Source organism: Nannobrachium achirus (assembly GCF_963921795.1).
Source record: "Nannobrachium achirus genome assembly, chromosome: 17".
Taxonomy (NCBI): Eukaryota; Metazoa; Chordata; class Actinopteri; order Myctophiformes; family Myctophidae; genus Nannobrachium; species Nannobrachium achirus.
Window position 1 is genome coordinate 5,988,399 of NC_137824.1, and position 19,557 is coordinate 6,007,955.

Here is a 19,557-nt window from a genome sequence, read left to right on the forward strand (position 1 = left end):
TAAGATGACAGAGGTTGTATTTCTAGTGCTCCACTTACCCCAGAGGAATCCATTCTGAACTGAGCTCTGAGCAGCTTCACACTGAGGAGGAGACATGGAGGACCCCCAGGATGACCTCATGGAGGACCCCCAGGATGACCTCATGGAGGACCCCCAGAGGATAAACTGGAACCAGATCAGAGGGACCCCCGCTGTTCCACTTCCACTGGCCAAGGCTACATTCACCAAACGTGAATGGAGGAGAAGCATCGTTAGATGCAATTATAATCACAGAAATCCTAGTTCTAAGTTCAAACATTAGCCAAATTGTAAAATAAATATAAGAAATAGGCAAACATTTTGAAAATAGCCGATCTACAAGCTCACAGCGCTCGAAAACATTGTATTGAGGACACATAAAACTTTTCTGGGACCCATTTGAATGACCACCTGTGGGTCCCGGGACCCATTACATTGAAAACCTAGTAACATCACTGATAAATAAATGCACATTTTCTGCTAGAACTTTCAAGGGGATATGAAACTATAGAGGACAATTATCTGACTCCAAGTATGAGGCATTGATTATTGGGTGAGAACACATGCGATGTGGAGCACTTTATTTCCACAGAGATCAGTCTGCTAACCGACTGCGGATAGGACAGATCTATGGCTGTGTACTAACTCATTCTGTGCCGATCCCGAACTAGTTCGGCTTTATTTCAATCCAATACAATTTTTTTTTTATTAATTCACTTACCCCGAGCTGCTTGTAGAGTCGTGGGTGGTCCTGGCTCGCTAGCCGCTAGCCAGTTAGCCATTCTACTCTGTCCGACGATATATTCCATTAAAAATGGTTTAAAATACATTTTTGAGCTCCCCAATGTTCACCCGATGTTCGGCGCCGCTTCCGATGAGTACACGAGTGTGCCGATCCCGAAGTAGTTCGGCTTTTTTTAATTAAATGAATAAAATGATAAGAGGCCTTCTGAAGCCTGGCCTGATTTTTCTAGCTACTAGCCGAAAGCTAGCAACCTCCCGGCCGGCCGTAATTTGCGAACGAAATCGCCAATCTCCGCCTAATCCAATGAAAGACCGCATCTTTGAAGGCTTATATCTCTGGATTGTGTCTTTAGGGAAGCGGCGCGAGGTTTATTTACGGCGAAATCGCCCAAAAATGATCTTTTAGATGACAAAATGGGAATAGCCATTCTGTTAGCATTATCATCCGGGACATTTCCATGACGTGCATGAACGTGAGCACGTCAGGTCCTGGAAGGTGAGGTCCTGGAAGCTAAAGCGCTCGCCTATGAGAGATACCCTGGCATTCCTTGGCCCCTAGAGGGCGCTGGCACAGAATGAGTTAAGGAATATTCCACAGAGTGTTATAGCCTATATGTAAGAGGTTGTATTTCTAGGGCTCCACTTACCCCAGAGGAATCCATTCTGAACTGAGCTCTGAGCAGCTTCACACTGAGGAGGAGTCATGGAGGACCCCCAGGATGACCTCATGGAGGACCCCCAGGATGACCTCATGGAGGACCCCCAGAGGATAAACTGGAACCAGATCAGAGGGACCCCCGCTGTTCCACTTCCACTCTGGTCTGTCCTAGGAGTAGGTTGTGGTCTCTCTCTCCCCTGGTCCTCGCCTGATAGATTGATAGATTGATTCATTGAAGACTTTATTGTCAGTTTACATAGGAAAGGGTACAGTTTTTTTTCATGACAGTACAGTTGAATGGTTCAAGGTCAACTAAAAGGATAAAAACCTCAAGAAAGCATTCGGGCTTGATTCAATTGGGTTATTTTTTATTATTTTTTTACTCATATAGGCTAATGTTGAATGACATACTTTTTGAGCGGTGCTAACCGCTCCTATAGACCGCTTTTTACCAAAACTATGATGTCACAAATGATGATGACATGAGTTCGCTAGACCAATGAAACACTTCGATTCTGTTGATCTGTCCATGATGTCATAGTCACAGAGGCACTCGATTGGTTCACCCTGATTTAGAACGCGTTTAGGCCGCGTAAAATACGTCATAACGCGTTTAGGCCGCGTAAAATACGTCATAACGCGTTTAGGCCGCGTAAAATACGTCATAAAAGATTATTGAGCGGTGCTAACCTTGAATTTCAAAATTATATTAGATGAATATCACTTATAAGCGATAAAATAACCACACTTTTAGACAGACTGTGGAAAATCTTACAGGTTATAAATGATAGGCAGGTAATACAAGTTTAAAATACAAATGAACAGACTTTGAAAAACTAAAATATTCATCTTCTGGCCTCTTCTCGCCACTCTGGAGGCCTCTCTGGAGGTAAATAAGGTCACTTATCATTACACTATGACACTCTTACAAGCTACAATCCGTAGCTTGGTCAACTAACTGATGAGAAATTACAATAAAGACTTATATAGTCTGAGCAGACCTCTAGACTGACATCATACACAACAAAAAGAATATTGCCATGCATGCCTATCAACGCTGATTTGCGCAGGAATTAGTTTGCACCGCTCACTTCGCACGGGTGCGATTTTTTATTGATTACTCACACCATGGAAACTTGAATTCATGGATATTTGTTTGTCTCATTCCTAAGCCAATAATTTGATGACCAGCAGTCGTTCTCTATGGAGACACAAAGAGTATCCTCAAATGTTTGGCTTGCCTTAGGAATGTAAAAAAATGTTATCTAAAAGCAAGATCCATGAATTCAAGTCTCCATGGGGTGAGGAATAGATAGAAATAAAGTTATTGTGGGGGTGAATCCCTTTAACCCTAGCCCTGAAACATGAGTAAACCATAATGTTTCAGGGCTACTTTAACCCCATCCCAACTTCTTCACTCCAATAATCACAAGCCTATCATCTATGAAACATAAAAAGATGTAAAACAAAAAAAAATCATTAGGCCTAATTCAACGTGCAATCCATCTAATAAGTTATTCATTCTGCAATCTGCAACACAATTGTATAAAATGTTGTATCACCTTGCTTATTGTAGGTCGCTCTGGATTAAGAGCATCTGCTAAATGCCTAAACTGTAAACTGTATACAATATATATATTGGGGGTCCCTTCTTTACCTCTCTCTCAGCAAAGGGGTCCTTGGCCTGAACACGTTGAAGACCCCTGTCATAGAGTATAAACCCAGCTATTAAAACACAGAACAGACATCATTGTCACAAGATTAACTTAGACCTCACAGTTTAATACGGAGTTGTTTCTAAACTCTCTCATCATCATCTATAATCCATTATGTTAAAGGCTTCTACTTAGACATAGTAATGATGCATGATAGGGTCAGATCTGTAAACAGTTTGTTTATAAGGTGATCAATGGTCTATGGTAGTAATTTATATTGACCATCTGTAGACTGCAGAGGGCGCAGGTGAGTCATTAAAATCATTTCCCAGCATGGAGAATAGTTTTTCAACAACACAACAGCCTTTGATTCAATGAGCAGCAAAATAGTTGTCTTTATGTTGTCTACAGTTGGAGACACATTGTCTGTCCTGATGAAGGTCTAAATGACGTGGAATTACATTTCTTTTTGCAAGTTCTTGACAGTGTGCCGGTCTTTTTCTTTGATTTTATTTACAGTTGGAGACACATTTAAAATGGAATGGTCAATATAATCACATCAGTGTAATGTGGCTTTTCAGAAACTTTGACATATTTAGTCTATAACTGCATGGTCACATTTCTGGCAGAAACCAATAAATGCCAGAACTTTCAAAGGGATATGAAACTATAGAGGACTATTATCTGACTCCATGTCTGAGGCATTGATTATTGGGTGAGAACACATGCAATACGGAGCAATTTACTGACACAGAGATCAGTCTGCTAACTGACTGCAGATAGGACCTACAAGTCACCTATACAAACTTGTAACAAACTTAGCCCATAACTACCTCCCCTTTTCCTTCCTTCCTTTTTATTTTGTATTACTACTTTTTATTTTCTCCCCTTTTGTTGACAATTCCCTATGCAAAGTACTGTGTTCTATGCATCTGTCTTTCAATGTTATATGAGATACATAACGTGGTTCCTGTGTAAATAAGCTGAAAAGCTTACTAGGATCTCCTTTTAGTTGACATTGTACCAGTGATTTGTACTGTCATGAAACTGTACTTTTTCCTTTGCAAACTGACAATACATTCTTCAATCAAAACAAAAAACGATCCATGGCTGTGTTTTTGGAATATTACACTTATAACCTAAGATGACAGAGGTTGTATTTGTAGGGCTCCACTTACCCCAGAGGAATCCATTCTGAACTGAGCTCTGAGCAGCTTCACACTGAGGAGGAGACATGGAGGACCCCCAGGATGACCTCATGGAGGACCCCCAGGATGACCTCATGGAGGACCCCCAGAGGATAAACTGGAACCAGATCAGATGGACCCCTGCTGTTCCACTTCCACTCTGGTCTGTCCTATAGGAGTAGGCTGTCAGGAATGGGAGGAAGGACTTTATTATCAGTTTGCATAGGAAAAGGTACAGTTTCATGACAGTACAGTTCACTGGTACAAGGTCAACTAAAAGGATAAACACCTCAAGAAAGCTTTTGGGCTTGATTCAATTGGGGTCATTTAAAAAAAAAATCATAACATTGAATGACAGACAAATAAAAATTGTTCACCCCCAAAATAACTTTTTTTATTGATTACTCACCCCATGGAAACTTGAATTCAAGGATATTTATTGTGTCATTCCTAAGCTAATAATTTGATGACCAGTCCAGCACTGGTTCTCTATACATGCTCTATGGAGCATGTATTGTTCCTATGGAGACACAACGGTTCTCCTCGGATTAGCCGCAAATTGCAACACTAGATTTTTTTATAATCGGATGAATCTAGGGTTGCAATACCTCCCATAGGCAGCCAAAGCATCAAAACGTTTTTTTGCTATCTGATTGTATTAAACAACGTCAAACTCACCAATATTGCGGCTCTATCGAAAGCTTGGAATTTACTCTTGCTATCTGCAAAGTGTTTGTTTCAGAAAAATCCACCGTAAACATGTTATGATTTATTTTCTGTCAAGAAATCCGAGCAGACTTGGTTTATTTTCTAAGTGTTGAACTTCGGAAGCGCTTGTCTTCTATAACGCCATGTCCCGCTGCCTCCTGCATTATGTGACATTTAGAACCAGGTGGTCACAGGACCGTTGAGCGATTTTCCACAAGCGCTTCCAAACTCCAGCACACTCCAGCACAAAAAATAATCACCTGAAGCCAATTTCTTGATAGAAACTGGCTCATAACATGTCTACGGTGGATTTTTCTGAAACAAACACTTTGCAGATAGCAAGAGTAAATTCCAAGCTTTCCATAGAGCCGCAATATTGGTGAGTTTGATGTCGTTTAATTCAATCAGATAGCAAAAAAAAAACGTTTTGATGCATTGGCTGCCTATGGGAGGTATTGCAACCCTAGATTCATCCGATTATAAAAAAAAATCTAGTGTTGCAATTTGCGGCTATCCTCGGATTATTCTCCAAATTAAGTGTCCATGGGATGAGTAATCGATAGGAACAATATAATTTTGGGGGTGAACTACTCCTTTAATCCTCGCTACTTTACCCATCCCAGAGGCTAACTCTGGTCCATAGCGTTAGTGGAGTTCTCCCTAACGCAGGGGTCTTCAACCGGGGGTCCGCGACCCCCAGGGGGTCCGCGGCAGCACTGCCGGGGGTCCGCGAAATTGTTGCCTGATCAGACATTTTTTTTATAATTTTATTTAATTTAAAAAAAAATATATATTTTTTTTTATTTTTTATTTTTTTATTTGTCTTTAAATAAATACATAACAACATGAATCCACCACATATAGCAAACAGATAAATAAAGGCATTCAGAATTGCTCACATTCAATATCACTCGCTCTCTCTCTTTCTCTCTCTCTAACACACTCTCGGACTAGCCGAGCCCGAGACCCTAGGGCGGCTTGCACCAACACGGTTTAAGCCTTAAACTGGTTTAAATCAAGGTTTATCTTTTAATCAGCTTGCACCAAACCTTAAATCTAGTTTTCATTAATCAGGTTTAGTTTTAAACCATCCTTTTAATCTTGGTTTGAATTTTCACTGTAAACCTGGATTTCTGTTAATCCTGTTGCACCACTACTTTAAACTTTGATTTAAACATCAGTAGGGATCAATTTTAAACCTGCTGTAGAGGTGGTTTAAATGCAAACATGCCATTGACAAGACATGAATGGGGGTCCCCCTCCTGGCTGCGAGGGAAGCCTCACAGCATAAGCCCTGCAGGCTTGCTGCAGACAGCGTTTCACAGCTGAAAACAAAAATCTCATCATATTGTTGTCTTCAATACATCCTTGTACATCGGCTATTTTAAAATAGCGAACATTTATATATTTACGGGGACATAATAGGCCTACAGTCAGTGGAAGAGGACTTCCCAACCAATATGGAGACGTTTTAATTTTCGAAATCGCTTCATAATTGACGAAACTATCAAACTGTGGTGTATTTCTTTGCTTCCCTCACAGGAGGATAGCCGCGCATCGCCGCACCGCGCTGTAGCGAGCCGAGCGCCACCGTCGTATGACGAAGCGTTATAAAATTAAATATTTTTTGGCTGCAGGCGCTCTTCTTAACATAGAAGGTGATAGGCCTGCCCACATTCTCCCCGAAGTAAATAAAAAAGTAACGTTATGATGTTAGGCGTAAGAGAATAGTTTATTCCAGTGTGTTTACATCGCAAATCCAAGATGGAGGACATTTAAACCATGAAATAATCGCAGTTTATGGTTTTAATCACAGGTTAAGGGTTTAATCACAGATTTGTTATTCAATGCTTAAATTTAAGTGGTGCAACGCACCTCGATTTAAAATAAAACCTAGATCAACAAACCCTTGATTAACCCTAAACTAAGATTTATTTAATCCCTCTTGGTGCAAGCCGCCCTAACAAGGTGCAGCTGCTGCTGCTCATAATCAGTTAACAGTCCCCAGCTGACTGACATCGCAGGCACAAAAAGACGCACACTGCAGCATGATCTTACTGTGCCCTTGAATGTGAACAAAAGTGCAGCACATCCACAACAATTAGGTCCAAGTGTAAGGACATTGTTGAGCAAAAAAAATGGATTGCTTTGTTACTCGAAGGGAACCATCAAAAGAGATCCCCTCCACATCAAGAACTACTAGTTCTACTGGTGAAAGTGCAGAGGAGGCACCCGCTGCTGATTCAGCAGCCAAACGCAAGAGAGACCCAAAACGAGGCAAGATCCGAAAATATATTGACAGTTATTTGAAGTTTGGATTCACCGTCAAAACAGAGGATGGCATTGAGTATCCACTGTGTGTCCTCTGCAATGAGACGCTATCAAACGAATCTATGAAGCCATCAAAGTTGCAACGTCACTTGGAGACAAACCACAGGCTCTTATCAGATAAACCAGTCGAATACTTCCAATCTTGTCTCACAAGCCTCCACGGTCAACAGACTTTGATTGAAAAATCATATAAAATTGGTGATCGAGCACTGAAATGCTCTTATCAAGTTGCTCTTCGAATTGCTCAGAAAAAAAAGCCATACACACTCGGAGAGGATATAATTTTGCCTTCAGCAATCGACATGTGTAAAACAATGTATGGCGGAAATGATAATATTGACATTAAAAAGCTGTCAACGATTCCAGTGTCAGACACAACTATTGCTCGCCGTATTGACGACATGGCATCAGATGTGAGGGAGCAACTAATGGAGAAGCTGAGTATGGTTGATGCGTTTGCATTACAGTTGGATGAATCTACGGATGTGTCAAAGGATGCCCAGCTATTGGCGTTTGTGCGCTTTGTCGATCAAAATGAAATGCAGGAGGAATTTTTGTTTTGTAAGCGGCTTCCTGAGCGTACAACTAGTTCCGAAATATTCAAAGTGATTGATGCTTTTTTCAGAGAAAATGACATTCCCTGGGCAAAATGTATTGCACTGTGCACAGACGGTGCAAGCGCTATGTCTGGTGTAAAAAGTGGACTAATCACGCTTGTTAAGAATGTCGCTCCGCAAGTGATTTGGACGCACTGCATGATACACAGGGAGGCACTCGTCGCCAAGGACATGAATGCTGAAATGTCCGACGTCATGGACTCTGTCGTTAAAGTTGTCAATATAATCAAGAAAACTGGTTTGCAAACACGTCTCTTTTCTAATCTCTGTGCTGCCGAGGGAGAAGAACACACTGGGCTACTGTATCATTCTGAGGTTCGGTGGCTTTCACGTGGAACAGTATTGTCACGTGTGATGGAATTACGCACTTCTATACGGGAGTATTTACTTCTCCAAAAGCACACAGAGCTGGCTTCTCTTTTCAGTGACAATACCTGGATCACTAAACTTGCATATCTAGCTGACATGTTCTCTGAGCTGAACAAACTTAACAGTTCTATGCAAGGTCGCAATACACATGCTATTCAGCTGTATGACAGAATGGAAGGCTTTGTTAAAAAAAATCCGACGATGGAAGCAGCGCGTCGGGGAGGGAGTCTATTCCATGTTTCCGTCAGTGGATGAGCTGGGAGATTCTGCTGCGCTCTCGCCTGACGTTACACGCGCAATACGTGCACACTTGGAAGCTCTCGAGGTCCAGTTTGGGAACTACTTTTCTGAGGCTGACTCCTGGCGCAAGGACAAAGTGTGGATACAGTTCCCATTCAGAGACAACGCAGCTGATGGTGCACGTTTGACAGTGAGAGAGGAGGATCAGCTCATCGAATTGTCCACTGACAGTACACACAAAAACACATACGAAACAAAGCCACTCACTCATTTCTGGATCTCATGCCTGAAAGAATTTCCAGAATTGGCAGGAAAAGCAATGAAAAGCCTTTTGCCATTTGCAACTACTTATCTTTGTGAAAGTGGGTTTTCCTCACTTACCTACCTAAAAAATAAATATAGGTCAAGGCTGCAGCCAGAGTCTGATTTGACCCTCTGCCTGACAACATCCATTCGTCCAAGGCTAGATAAGTTGTGTGCCTCTCATCAGGGTCAGATATCTCACTAAATAGGAGTGCCATCCACATATTTAGATAGGCTTCCCTTCCACATTTTGTTAATTAATTATTTTAATTAGCTCCACATTTTGTTACCATTATTTTTATTTAGCTCTGTATTGTTTTCAACATAGCATGTATGTTTAAGCATTTTGTTACAATTATTTGAATGTCTCAGTATTGTTTTCAACATAGCAGGTATGTTTAAGCAAGGCAGTGGCATTAACAAGCCATCTTTCTTTTTCTGTCTATTTTGAATAACTTGCATAGGCCTACCCATATTATTATTATTACACAATTGACAGAATGTTAACAATGACATTGGTTCTTCTCAGTTAAGGTATGTTTATAAATGGCAGTGGCACGGCCACCCTCACTGTACCTTGTACAATACGTGTGTTAAAATAAAAACATGAATACTTGATTAATCTGTCTATTTTAATAGCTAGTTATTGAATTCATAATTCATAGAAAAAATGTTATACATAAATATAAAATATATTTTGTAGCCGCCCCTACGCCGCGAGGTAGGGGGTCCGCGAGCCATCTCCCCATCAGTTTGGGGGTCCATGGCCTGAAAAGGTTGAAGACCCCTGTTGTAAAGGATTGCACCTTAGCACTTCTTTACCTAGGTGTGCGTGTGTGTGTGTGTGTGTGTGTGTGTGTGTGTGTGTGTGTGTGTGTGTGTGTGTGTGTGTGTGTGTGTGTGTGTGTGTGTGTGTGTTGGTAACGTTTTAGAGTGAATAACTTGGCCGATGATTACACGATGAATTGATGATTTCTTTATGTTGTTTTATGCTGTTTTTAGTTTTAAGTTATAGATAGGCTTGATGTTTTGTGTTGCACTGCAAGTGACTGAAGGGAAACGATATTCAATTTTATGTTTATATGTAGGTCTAAGTACAGAATGTGATTATTGATTATTGACAAGCCAGTGGAGTGAAAAGTTGGCCTCTGGGTAGCTCTGGTCCATAGCGTTAGTGGAGTTCTCCCTAACGCTATGTTCCTCTACATCCGTATTCCTTGGCAAAACCGGAAAACCCCGCCGTCTGGTCCGAAAATAACAAAAACTGTTTCGCCCCTCATCAAACCAAAGGTATCAGTGGACAGTTGAAAGCTTACTCTACTTAGTGGACGCGGGTTGAGCCCCCCACCACACGATTAAAATACATTTCTAGGGCAAAATGAAAAATATTCTACCGGATGGAGACTCCATTTCTTCTCGTTTTTCACTATTTGTCGTCGCCATCAAGGTGCCAACTCACTACTGCCGCGCAGGTCAGAGGACCGAATTACACTGAGCATTAGTCTCACTGGGTGTTATTCAACTCTGCGATGTTGGAAGCGCTGTTTCGTAAAAACCTGGAAGAGCGTCTCCATCCGGTGGAATATTTTTCATTTTGCCCTAGAAATGTATTTTAATCGTGTGGTGGGGGGCTCAGACCTCGTCCACTAAGTAGAGTAAGCTTTCAACTGTCCACTGATACCTTTGGTTTGATGAGGGGCGAAACAGTTTTTTGTTATTTTTGGACCAGACGGCGGGGTGTTCCGGTTTTGCCAAGGAATACGGAGGTAGAGGAACATAGCGTTAGTTTACAAAGTTACCACAAAGTTGTTTACGGTGAGCCTCAGCTTCAAGCTAACTGTGGCTAATATGGGAGGCTAACATCTGCTGCTACCGTGTTGTGTTAGCAGACACAACAGCTCTGTTCCTGAGTTCCTGTCCTTCTTGATCCCTGGTGCAGCAGCGGTGCTAATCCACCGTCAGCTCCTCATTGTTCCTCCACCCACCAGCCTCCATCTCTCTTCTCTCTGTCCATCCTAGCGCTGCTGCTGCTGGACAGAGCTGTGGACAATACTGACGTCACCAACTCTACCGATGGGACGTCATCATCAGCAGGGGAATCCCTGCCTGAATCCCTAATGGGGGGGGGGGTTCCCCACAGCACAGGGTTCCCCCAACTATATGCTGGACTCAGCTGTAGCCAACCATGCCATCACTAGCACTGATTATATGGAGTAGGAAAAAATCCCCCTTCTGGGGTTGTGCTGCTCACTATACTCACTCTGCAGTCCAGACAGTTACAGCATAACATTGTGACTGATTGATTGATTGAAGACTTTATTAGAAGTTTCCATAGGAAAAGGTACAGTTTCATGACGGTACAGTTCACTGGTACAAGGTCTACTAAAAGGAGATCCATGAAAAGACTAAGCTTATTTCCACTGGAAACCATTGAAGTATCTCATATAACATTGAATGACAGACAAATAGAACACAGTACTATGCAGTAGATATGTAAAGAAAAACAAAAAAGAAAACAGTAAGTCTAAACAAACAGTATATACAAAGAAGGGGCAGGGGAGGGTAGGGTTGGGCTAGGTTCATTTTTTTACCAGTTGCGAACGGCTGCTGCCTGTAAGTGGTTTTTCAGGGCAATTTTAAAGGATGCTAGTAGTAGTGATCCACACTCCTTTATAGCCTTCGGTAAGGCTTTCCACATTTTGGTGGTATAGCAGAAAAACGAGTTTGACCCTTTGTTGGTTTTTACTCTGGGTTGGAAGTGATCTGTGGCGCTGCCTCTCGTGTTATAATTATGGACATCCTTAATGTTTATAAAGTATTTTGTGGCGGCCGTTTCTCGGAAAGGAATGTTTTTCATGCTAAACCAATGCTTAAATTAGATTCAGAATCCCGAAAAACACATAGTTTGAGCCCTCACATGCTACTTAAAGCATATATTTCTTTTTTGTATTATTGTACTGTATAGTAAAGTCTATGAGTGCCTAACTTTGATTGGCCCCCACAAGTTTCCCAAGACAAATCTGCGATGCCCCTATAGCCAAAAATGTTCCATATGGCATGTTCTAACTGTGTGCGAAATTTCATGCTTCTTTCATAAAGTGCACAATTTTTGCCTGAAACGCTCTGACTATATGTCAGTGGTTCTCAAACCTTTTCATGTGAAGGACCCGCAAAATGATATTTATTTGGTCACGGACAGCCATATCAAAATATTTAGTTCCAGGGACCCCCCAGAAGCAAAATTTGAGTTACAAACATTCGCTTTGAAAATACATATATTCAAAGATTTGCACACATTTCCACGACTTTTTTCAAAAATAGCAGATCTACAAGCTCGCACTGTGAGCTTGTATATCTGCTATTTTTCACTGGTTAAAGCATTCAATAATTCTCGGCCTAAATGGGTTAAAATAAATGTGTGTGACAGTGTGTGCGTGTCATGGTACCTGCACAGCGTCTTTGGTGAGTATGAAGGGCTTCATGGGGGGTCTAGCAGGGTGGGGGGGGTGCGGGGGTCCGTGGCTCAGGGACCCCATGCTCTTCAGGATGTCCATCTCCTGGTCGATGCTCTCCACCTCCTCTAGGGCCAGGGTCACCCACCTCCACACGGGGAAGGACCAGAGCGATATTAACCTTTATACTGATAACTAAAAACTCTCACCATAATCCTATCGTGGAGTTTCAAATTATTGTGAAATCGTCCTCCGTCATGCACTGGGATCAATTCACCTTTTATTTGCCGAGCTGCATATCCGGTACCACTTAAACCCTCTGTAATTGGTAAATGATGTACTTGATATACTGTCTTTTTTCCCACTCTCTACTAAATGTCTTTGCCAAAAGATAGCCAATCTACAAGCTCACAACGTGTCGCAATATACCACTTAAAACCTCTATAATTGGTAAAACAAACCTGTAAATAACATACTTGTGACTGTCTCTTTTTTTCCACTCTATACCAAATCTTTTAGCAAAAAATAGCAGATCTACAAGCTCACAACGCGTCGCAAACGCAACACGTTTTGAGCTTGTAGATCAGCTATTTTTTTGGCAAATGTTCTGCCCGCAGGATAATTAACGTTGCAATAACATCGTAAATCACAATGTTTTGGGGCTCACAATAATGGTGAGAAATCTTAATAACACCGTCCCATTCCTACCTCCTGACCTGCAGCAGATAGAAGCTCCTGACGGTCTGGTCGTCTGCCTGGCCGTTCTCCACCGCTCCTCTCATCTCTGCTATCCTGCTCTCCGTCTCCTTCCTCTGGCGGTAGCGCTCCACCTTGGCCTGCCTCTGGGACGCCATGGCAACCAGGTCTGGAGCTCTGGGCGGGGCTGAGGGCTGCGGAGGGGGGGGAGACATCAATATTTACCACCGCAAATTTTAGGTGTAAAGCTTTCCACCTCAAGTGAAGGCTATGAAGGCCATCATAGTCAGTCCCGATGGAGTCCTATTCACTGTGACTGACTGGTCTAGATCAACCAATCAGTGAACAGGGTGAAGAGCCTATCTGTCTGATAGTAAAAACAGAGAGATGTGTCGGGACTCACGGTGGAAAGCTCTTCACCGCGAGGAATGACGTAACGTTGTTTTATGACTCAAAAAGACTACACCACGGTGGATAGCTCTTCACCACGGTACCGACTCTGATAGGAACTTAATGTGTCTGTGGGGCAAAGACTTGTCCTTGTCCATAGCACATTCCTCGTTCCCACAATTAACAGTTTGTCTAAAGAAGTCAATCAACCTCATAGTAAGGATTAAGTGGAGCACATCACTACACTGGCTCCCTGTGTGACAACGAATTGATGTCCAAATACTACTGTTGGTCTACAAAGCTTTGAATGGTTTAGGGAGAAAATATATTTCTGATATTATAAACCAGGGGTCTTCAACGTTTTCAGGCCAAGGACCCCTTAGTTGAGAGAGAGATGAAGCAGGGACCCCCACAACCTTTTCATATATTCTATATAGTTTCATTGTTTGACAGCACAACCATCAGTGTATTCTGGATTCATGTCAATTTGTGTTTTCAGATATTTAACCACTTGAACCGTGAACATGTAATAAACTTGACCTTTCACTCCGTACTTGGCCTGCTCTTTTTCCCCTCTACATCAAACCTCTTTGCCGAAAATAGCTAATCTACGAGGCGTTGTGAGCTTGTAGATCTGCTATTTTTGGCAGATCTACAAGCTCTAGATCTACACAGTTCTCAGAGTATGGACACTAGGTAGGGATGGTCCGATCAGGTTTTTTGGAACCGATCAGCGAGCACCGATCACAAAAGTTTGATCACCCGATACCGATCAATCACCGATCCGATCAAGTTATTATTTATATTTTCTAAATGTTAATGTTTTAACTTTAATTCATTCATTCATTCACTCATGAATTCATTTACATATATTTGCCTTATAGTTATTTACCAGCATTACTATGTATTTATTATCATAGCAGTAACTAATTATTCCTTCAGCACTGTGGAAATCAATACCCCAAAATGGCCTCAAGTGGGCATACTGAACGGCTGGTTGACCGGATGCACCGATCCGATCGGATCGGTGAATTTACCTTTTGATTTAAACCACCGATCACACTTTGATCGGCCCGATCCGATCCATTGCCGATTGATCGGTAACATCTCTAACACTAGGGTTCTTCAAGTTGTTAATATAAAAAGGATTGGAAGAATTGGAGGACCCCCTGTAGTAACTCTGAGGTTTTCTTCAGAATATATACGACTAGGCCTGTCACAATTAATAGTCTAATCGCAATGAATGTGTTTCCACGTTGAAAAATGTTCATATATTTTCAAACTTAAAAAAATAAATGTGGAAATAGCAGATCTACAAGCTCACAACGTGCTGTGAGCTTGTAGATCAGCTATTTCCACTATCAATGTTATTTTTTAAGTATAAAGTTGTAAAATATGTCAGTCATGTCTTTGTATATTTAGGTTATGTGTCATATCTGCCATGTGCAACTTCAAAGCCTAAAAGCCAAACAGAAATGCAATTGTCAACGACAAAAACAATGAAATTATTAATCACAATTATTTGAGTGACAATTAATAGTCATATAAAATGTTATAATCATGACAGCCCTGTGTATTAGGGCACATCAGGAGTCCAACTAGTACTAGTGGTTCTCAGATGACCCCCTTAACTCTGAGAGCGCCGCACAAATGCTCCCATTTGGGTAAATAAATGAATAGGTTTATAAATAAAACCATACCGTGGTTGTGATGATCTCTCCAGAGACTTCCTCTGCCTCCTCATCCTCCTCCTCTATGGTAGAGCTCTTTGGCATGGTGAACTTTGACACCTTGTATTCCTTACACCTGGAGAGACACATATACACTCTGTTTCTCTAGGGAATCTATCACACCTGGATAGAGACATATACAATCTGGGAATACATTCACTTTCCCTGGGAATCTATGACAACTGCTGAAAGTTGAACTTTATCATACATTAACTTTATTATTATTGAGAGGGTAAAACAAAAACAAAAACAAATCTGCTCTTAAGTAGTAGCATGTGAGGGGTCAAACTAGGGGTTTTCATGGTTCTGAATCCATTGCAAGCATTTGTTTTGGGATAAAAATTACCATAGCCTCTTTTTCATCACAAAAAACGGTTTTGAGTTTGGGCCGTTTTTAGCCCAAGGAGTGTTTTTCATGCAAAAAAAAAAAAAAACAATAGTTCCCCCTTACATAATAAGGTTAACCCCAACTTTCAGCAGCTGTCACAGATTGATTCCCCTAGAAAAGGGAAACTGAATTTCAATATTCATGAGATGCGTTACTTACTAGAGACTTTTACAAACACATTGGGGAAGAAAACGTTTGGTAAGGATTTTAATGTTGACTAGTCTCGCGTGGCCACACTGTTGCCTCCGCAATTTGCAAAAGCTCCCGTCATACAGTCTGGGAGACGGAAGTTCTAACTATGAGTGCGAGATAAAGCGGATGTGATGCAACCGCTCCCTTGGTGCAGTAGCGATAACAAGTCCTACTGGAAGCGTTAGGTCTTCTTTCAATCATTTTGGGGCGTTATTTTGTCTTTCTCTGGTGTTGTTGCTGTTATTTCGATGATGTTTTCAAATGTTTTCTTAAACTATACACACATATTGTAACAAGAATATGCCACTCGAATGACTCTGTGCTAGTGTGTTCATGTTATGTTTCCAATGGGACTACAGTTCATTATAATGACTCTGTCTGTGCTAGTGTGTTCATGTTATGTTTCCAATGGGACTACAGTTCATTATAACGACTCTGTCTGTGCTAGTGTGTTTCTGTTATGTTTCCAATGGGACTACAGTTCATTTTAACGACTCTGTCTGTGCGAGTGTGTTTCTGCTATGTTTCCAATGGGACTATAGTTCATTATAATGACTGTCTGTGCTAGTGTGTTCATGTTATGTTTCTAATGGGACTACAGTTCATTATAATAACTGTCTGTGCGAGTGTGTTTCTGTTATGTTTCCAATGGGACTTCCGATACTTGTCGTTCAGGAGCTGTCATTCCAGACTCAGAGCATTCAGAGATGGTGGAATAGATGTTTGGCTACACAAGACTATGTTATGACTGACCTCCTGAGGAAGCAGTAGAAGTGGTGTCGTGCAGCGCGAACAGCCTCCAGCCTCTTGTCTCTGCCGCTCAGCTTCATGGTTAGCGCCCCCTGCAGGGCGGGCAGCAGGAGGTACTTCAGGTCCGCTGTGGCCACTTCCTCCAGCTCCTCGTTACGGCTGAACAGGTCCAGCTGGGATACCATCCTGGACCAATCAGAAAGCTGCATTTAGTTTACCATCCTGGACCAATCAGAATGTTGGGTTTAGTTTACCATTCTGGACCTGGACCAATCACAACCTTGGGTTTAGTTTACCGTTCATTAGTCATGCAAAGAATATTCTGATCCTATCAATTTAACCATTTACAATGTTAGGCATTTATCGGGCGCTGTTAACCAGACTTACAACATGGAAGGTAAACACGAATGCAGAGAGACCGTGTACTGCCTCAGTGATCTAAGATCACAGGTAAACCAAGCCACTGGTGGTGTACGCTCGTTTTCAATAACGCAAAGTCCCGCTTGCCTCCTACTTTATGTGACATTTAGAACCAGCTGGTACACAGGACCACTGAGTGATTTCCCACGAGCGCTTCCAAACTTAGAAAAATAATTACCTGCACAGACTTTCTTGACATGTCTAACATGTGGATTTTTATCAAACAAACACGTTGCAACTTCCCCCAGGAGGAAGTTGCCAAAGTTGCTCGGGAGAGGGAGGTTTGGAGCTCTCTGCTGGAGCTGCTGCCCGGATGGATGGATGGATGAAACACTTTGCAGATAGAAAGAGGATAATTCACCAACATCAATACAGCATGGGATTGTGGACAAGATCTTTGACTTTACTTTAACGATAACAAAATATTCTTGGGGTCTGAGATACTAAATCTTATCAAATGCCCGGATGGATGGATGGATGGATGGATGGATGGATGAAACACTTTGCAGATAGAAAGAGGTATTCACCAACATCAATACAGCATGGATTGTGGACAAGATCTTTGACTTTATCGGTAACGGTAACAAAATATTCTTGGGGTCTGAGATACTAAATCTTATCAAATGGCGGTCCAAGGCTCAAATACTGAATAAATAATGGACCTTGAAAACGGTTGACAAGCACTGCTTTATATGATGTAATATGTGGTCATAAGTTAAAGGACAACTCCTCCCTAAATTACTTTTAGGCTCATTTTCCTACTTATATTGATCCAAAAAGACTGTCCATGGGGTCTATTAGGCAGAAATGCCCCTGTTGTCCAGTTTTCCCAGCAGAACCCAGCAGCCCTCATAGCATAGAGTGGAGCTTATAAGCCTATCACTTTTATACTATCTGTTGTGGTCAAAAGTGATTTATTTTTCATGAATGTGTTACTAGTTGTCATTACAAACACATCCATGCCTTAGTTGTCCAACACAAGATACCAAAATCTCATAAATCATGTTTTGGGGTGAGCATTCGGCACAACTGCCAATCAAAGTGACTGTACTGGCCAATCACAGGGCATCTTTTCCGGGACTTGGTAAAACATATACAGTAAAAACATCTGTTTAGCAGAGTATGAGGGCTTTTGTGTGACAACGATGGCGATGGCACGGATGTGTTTGTAATGACAACTAGTAACACATTCATGAAAAATAAAAACACTTCTGACCACAACAAATAGTGTAAAAGCGATAGGCTTATAGGATCCACTCTATGCTATGAGAGCTGCTGGGTTCTGCTGGGAAAACTGGACAACAGGGGCATTTCTGCCTAATAGGCCCCATGGACAGTCTTTTTGGGATCAATATAAGAAGGAAAATGAGCCTAGAAGTGATTTAGGGAGGAGTTGTCCTTTAGCAGTGATAACATATAGGAGGATGAGGAGGGGGAGGAAGGCTCTGGATAGATCATCACAACCATGGTATGGTTAGCAGCCACAGGACCTCAATGTAAACAAGACATTGTGCTTTCTGGGGTTTCAATCCCATGCCTGTCTCCGTGTAGACCAACTGTACTGTCCTGTGCGATTTATATTTATTATCGCGATAATAAAATAGCCTCAACATCCATTATCCTGGGACAAAACAAAAATCTACAAGCTCACAATGGATTGTGACTTGTGAGCTTGTAGATCGGCTATTTTATGAGCGAGAGAAAAAAAGAAAAGAAAAAAGAGCAGCATCAAGTATGTTATTTTCCAGGTCCAAAGGGTTTAAATTGTACTGGATATTGCAGCTCAGCAAATAAAAGGTGAATTGGATCCCAGTGCATGAGGACGATATCACGATGAATGCAAATCTACACGATTACTGTGAATGTTTTTATCACGATAAAAATAACGAATATCGTCCCATCATCCCTAGAACAACTGTACTGTCCTGTGCTTTTCCTATGTGAACTGCTAACAAAGTATATGTTATCACTGTTATTATTATTACTACATTTTATAGAGATGTCTTTCTGAGATGACGGCTCTGGCTTCTTATCTGATGTAATATGAAGTAATGGTAAGCAGCTGTTAGCACTGGCAGCCTCCAGCTTGCTCAGTCCCAGCAATGTAATGTAGTAGACAGTAATGTAATTATAACAGTAAAAAAATATAACAACATAATAACCTGTTTGCAGCCTCCAGTTTACTCAGTCCCAATAATGTAATGTATACATTAACAGTGATACTGATAGTAATGTAATGATAAAAGTAATAATAACATAATAACCTGCTAGCAGCCTCCAGTTTGCTCAGTCAAAGTATTAATGTTATGTAGTAGATTAGCCCCATATAGAACCTCACCCGTCGCTGCATACTGTTGTGCTCCGACAACAGTAGGCAGCGACGGGTGAGGTGCTATATGGGGCTAGTAGTAGATATTAATTTAACGGTGATAGTGATGTAATAATAGTGATATTAACATATATGAACCTGTTAGCAGCTTCCAGCTTGCTCAGTCCCAGGCGGACGTTGTTCTGAACGGCTGTGGACCCTGAGGGGTCCGTGGTGGAGTCCACCTCCTCATAGAGCTTCCAGCCCTCTGTCAGGAGGTCCGCCAGCCTGGGGGGGGTCCGCGGCCTCTGGTTCTGGCTGTATAGAGGACCCCACAGCAGAACCCTCATCATGATGATGAGAGCTGCTGCTGTCCGCCATCTTGGTTTGGTTTCACGCAT

General features: G+C 41.7%; 1 protein-coding gene across 1 annotated transcript; it reads right to left on the bottom strand.

Moving 5' to 3' along the window:
* Window positions 1-4,374: 4,374 nt before the first annotated feature.
* Window positions 4,375-19,557, bottom strand: LOC308301982 (immunoglobulin-binding protein 1-like; the record flags this gene model as incomplete). The annotated part of the gene is made up of 6 exons (XM_080746127.1): window positions 4,375-4,445; window positions 12,277-12,430; window positions 12,991-13,172; window positions 15,069-15,174; window positions 16,432-16,614; window positions 19,316-19,557. The coding sequence occupies 6 exons, from the start codon at window positions 19,555-19,557 to the stop codon at window positions 4,392-4,394; spliced, it is 921 nt and encodes a 306-aa protein (XP_080602253.1). The 3' UTR covers window positions 4,375-4,391.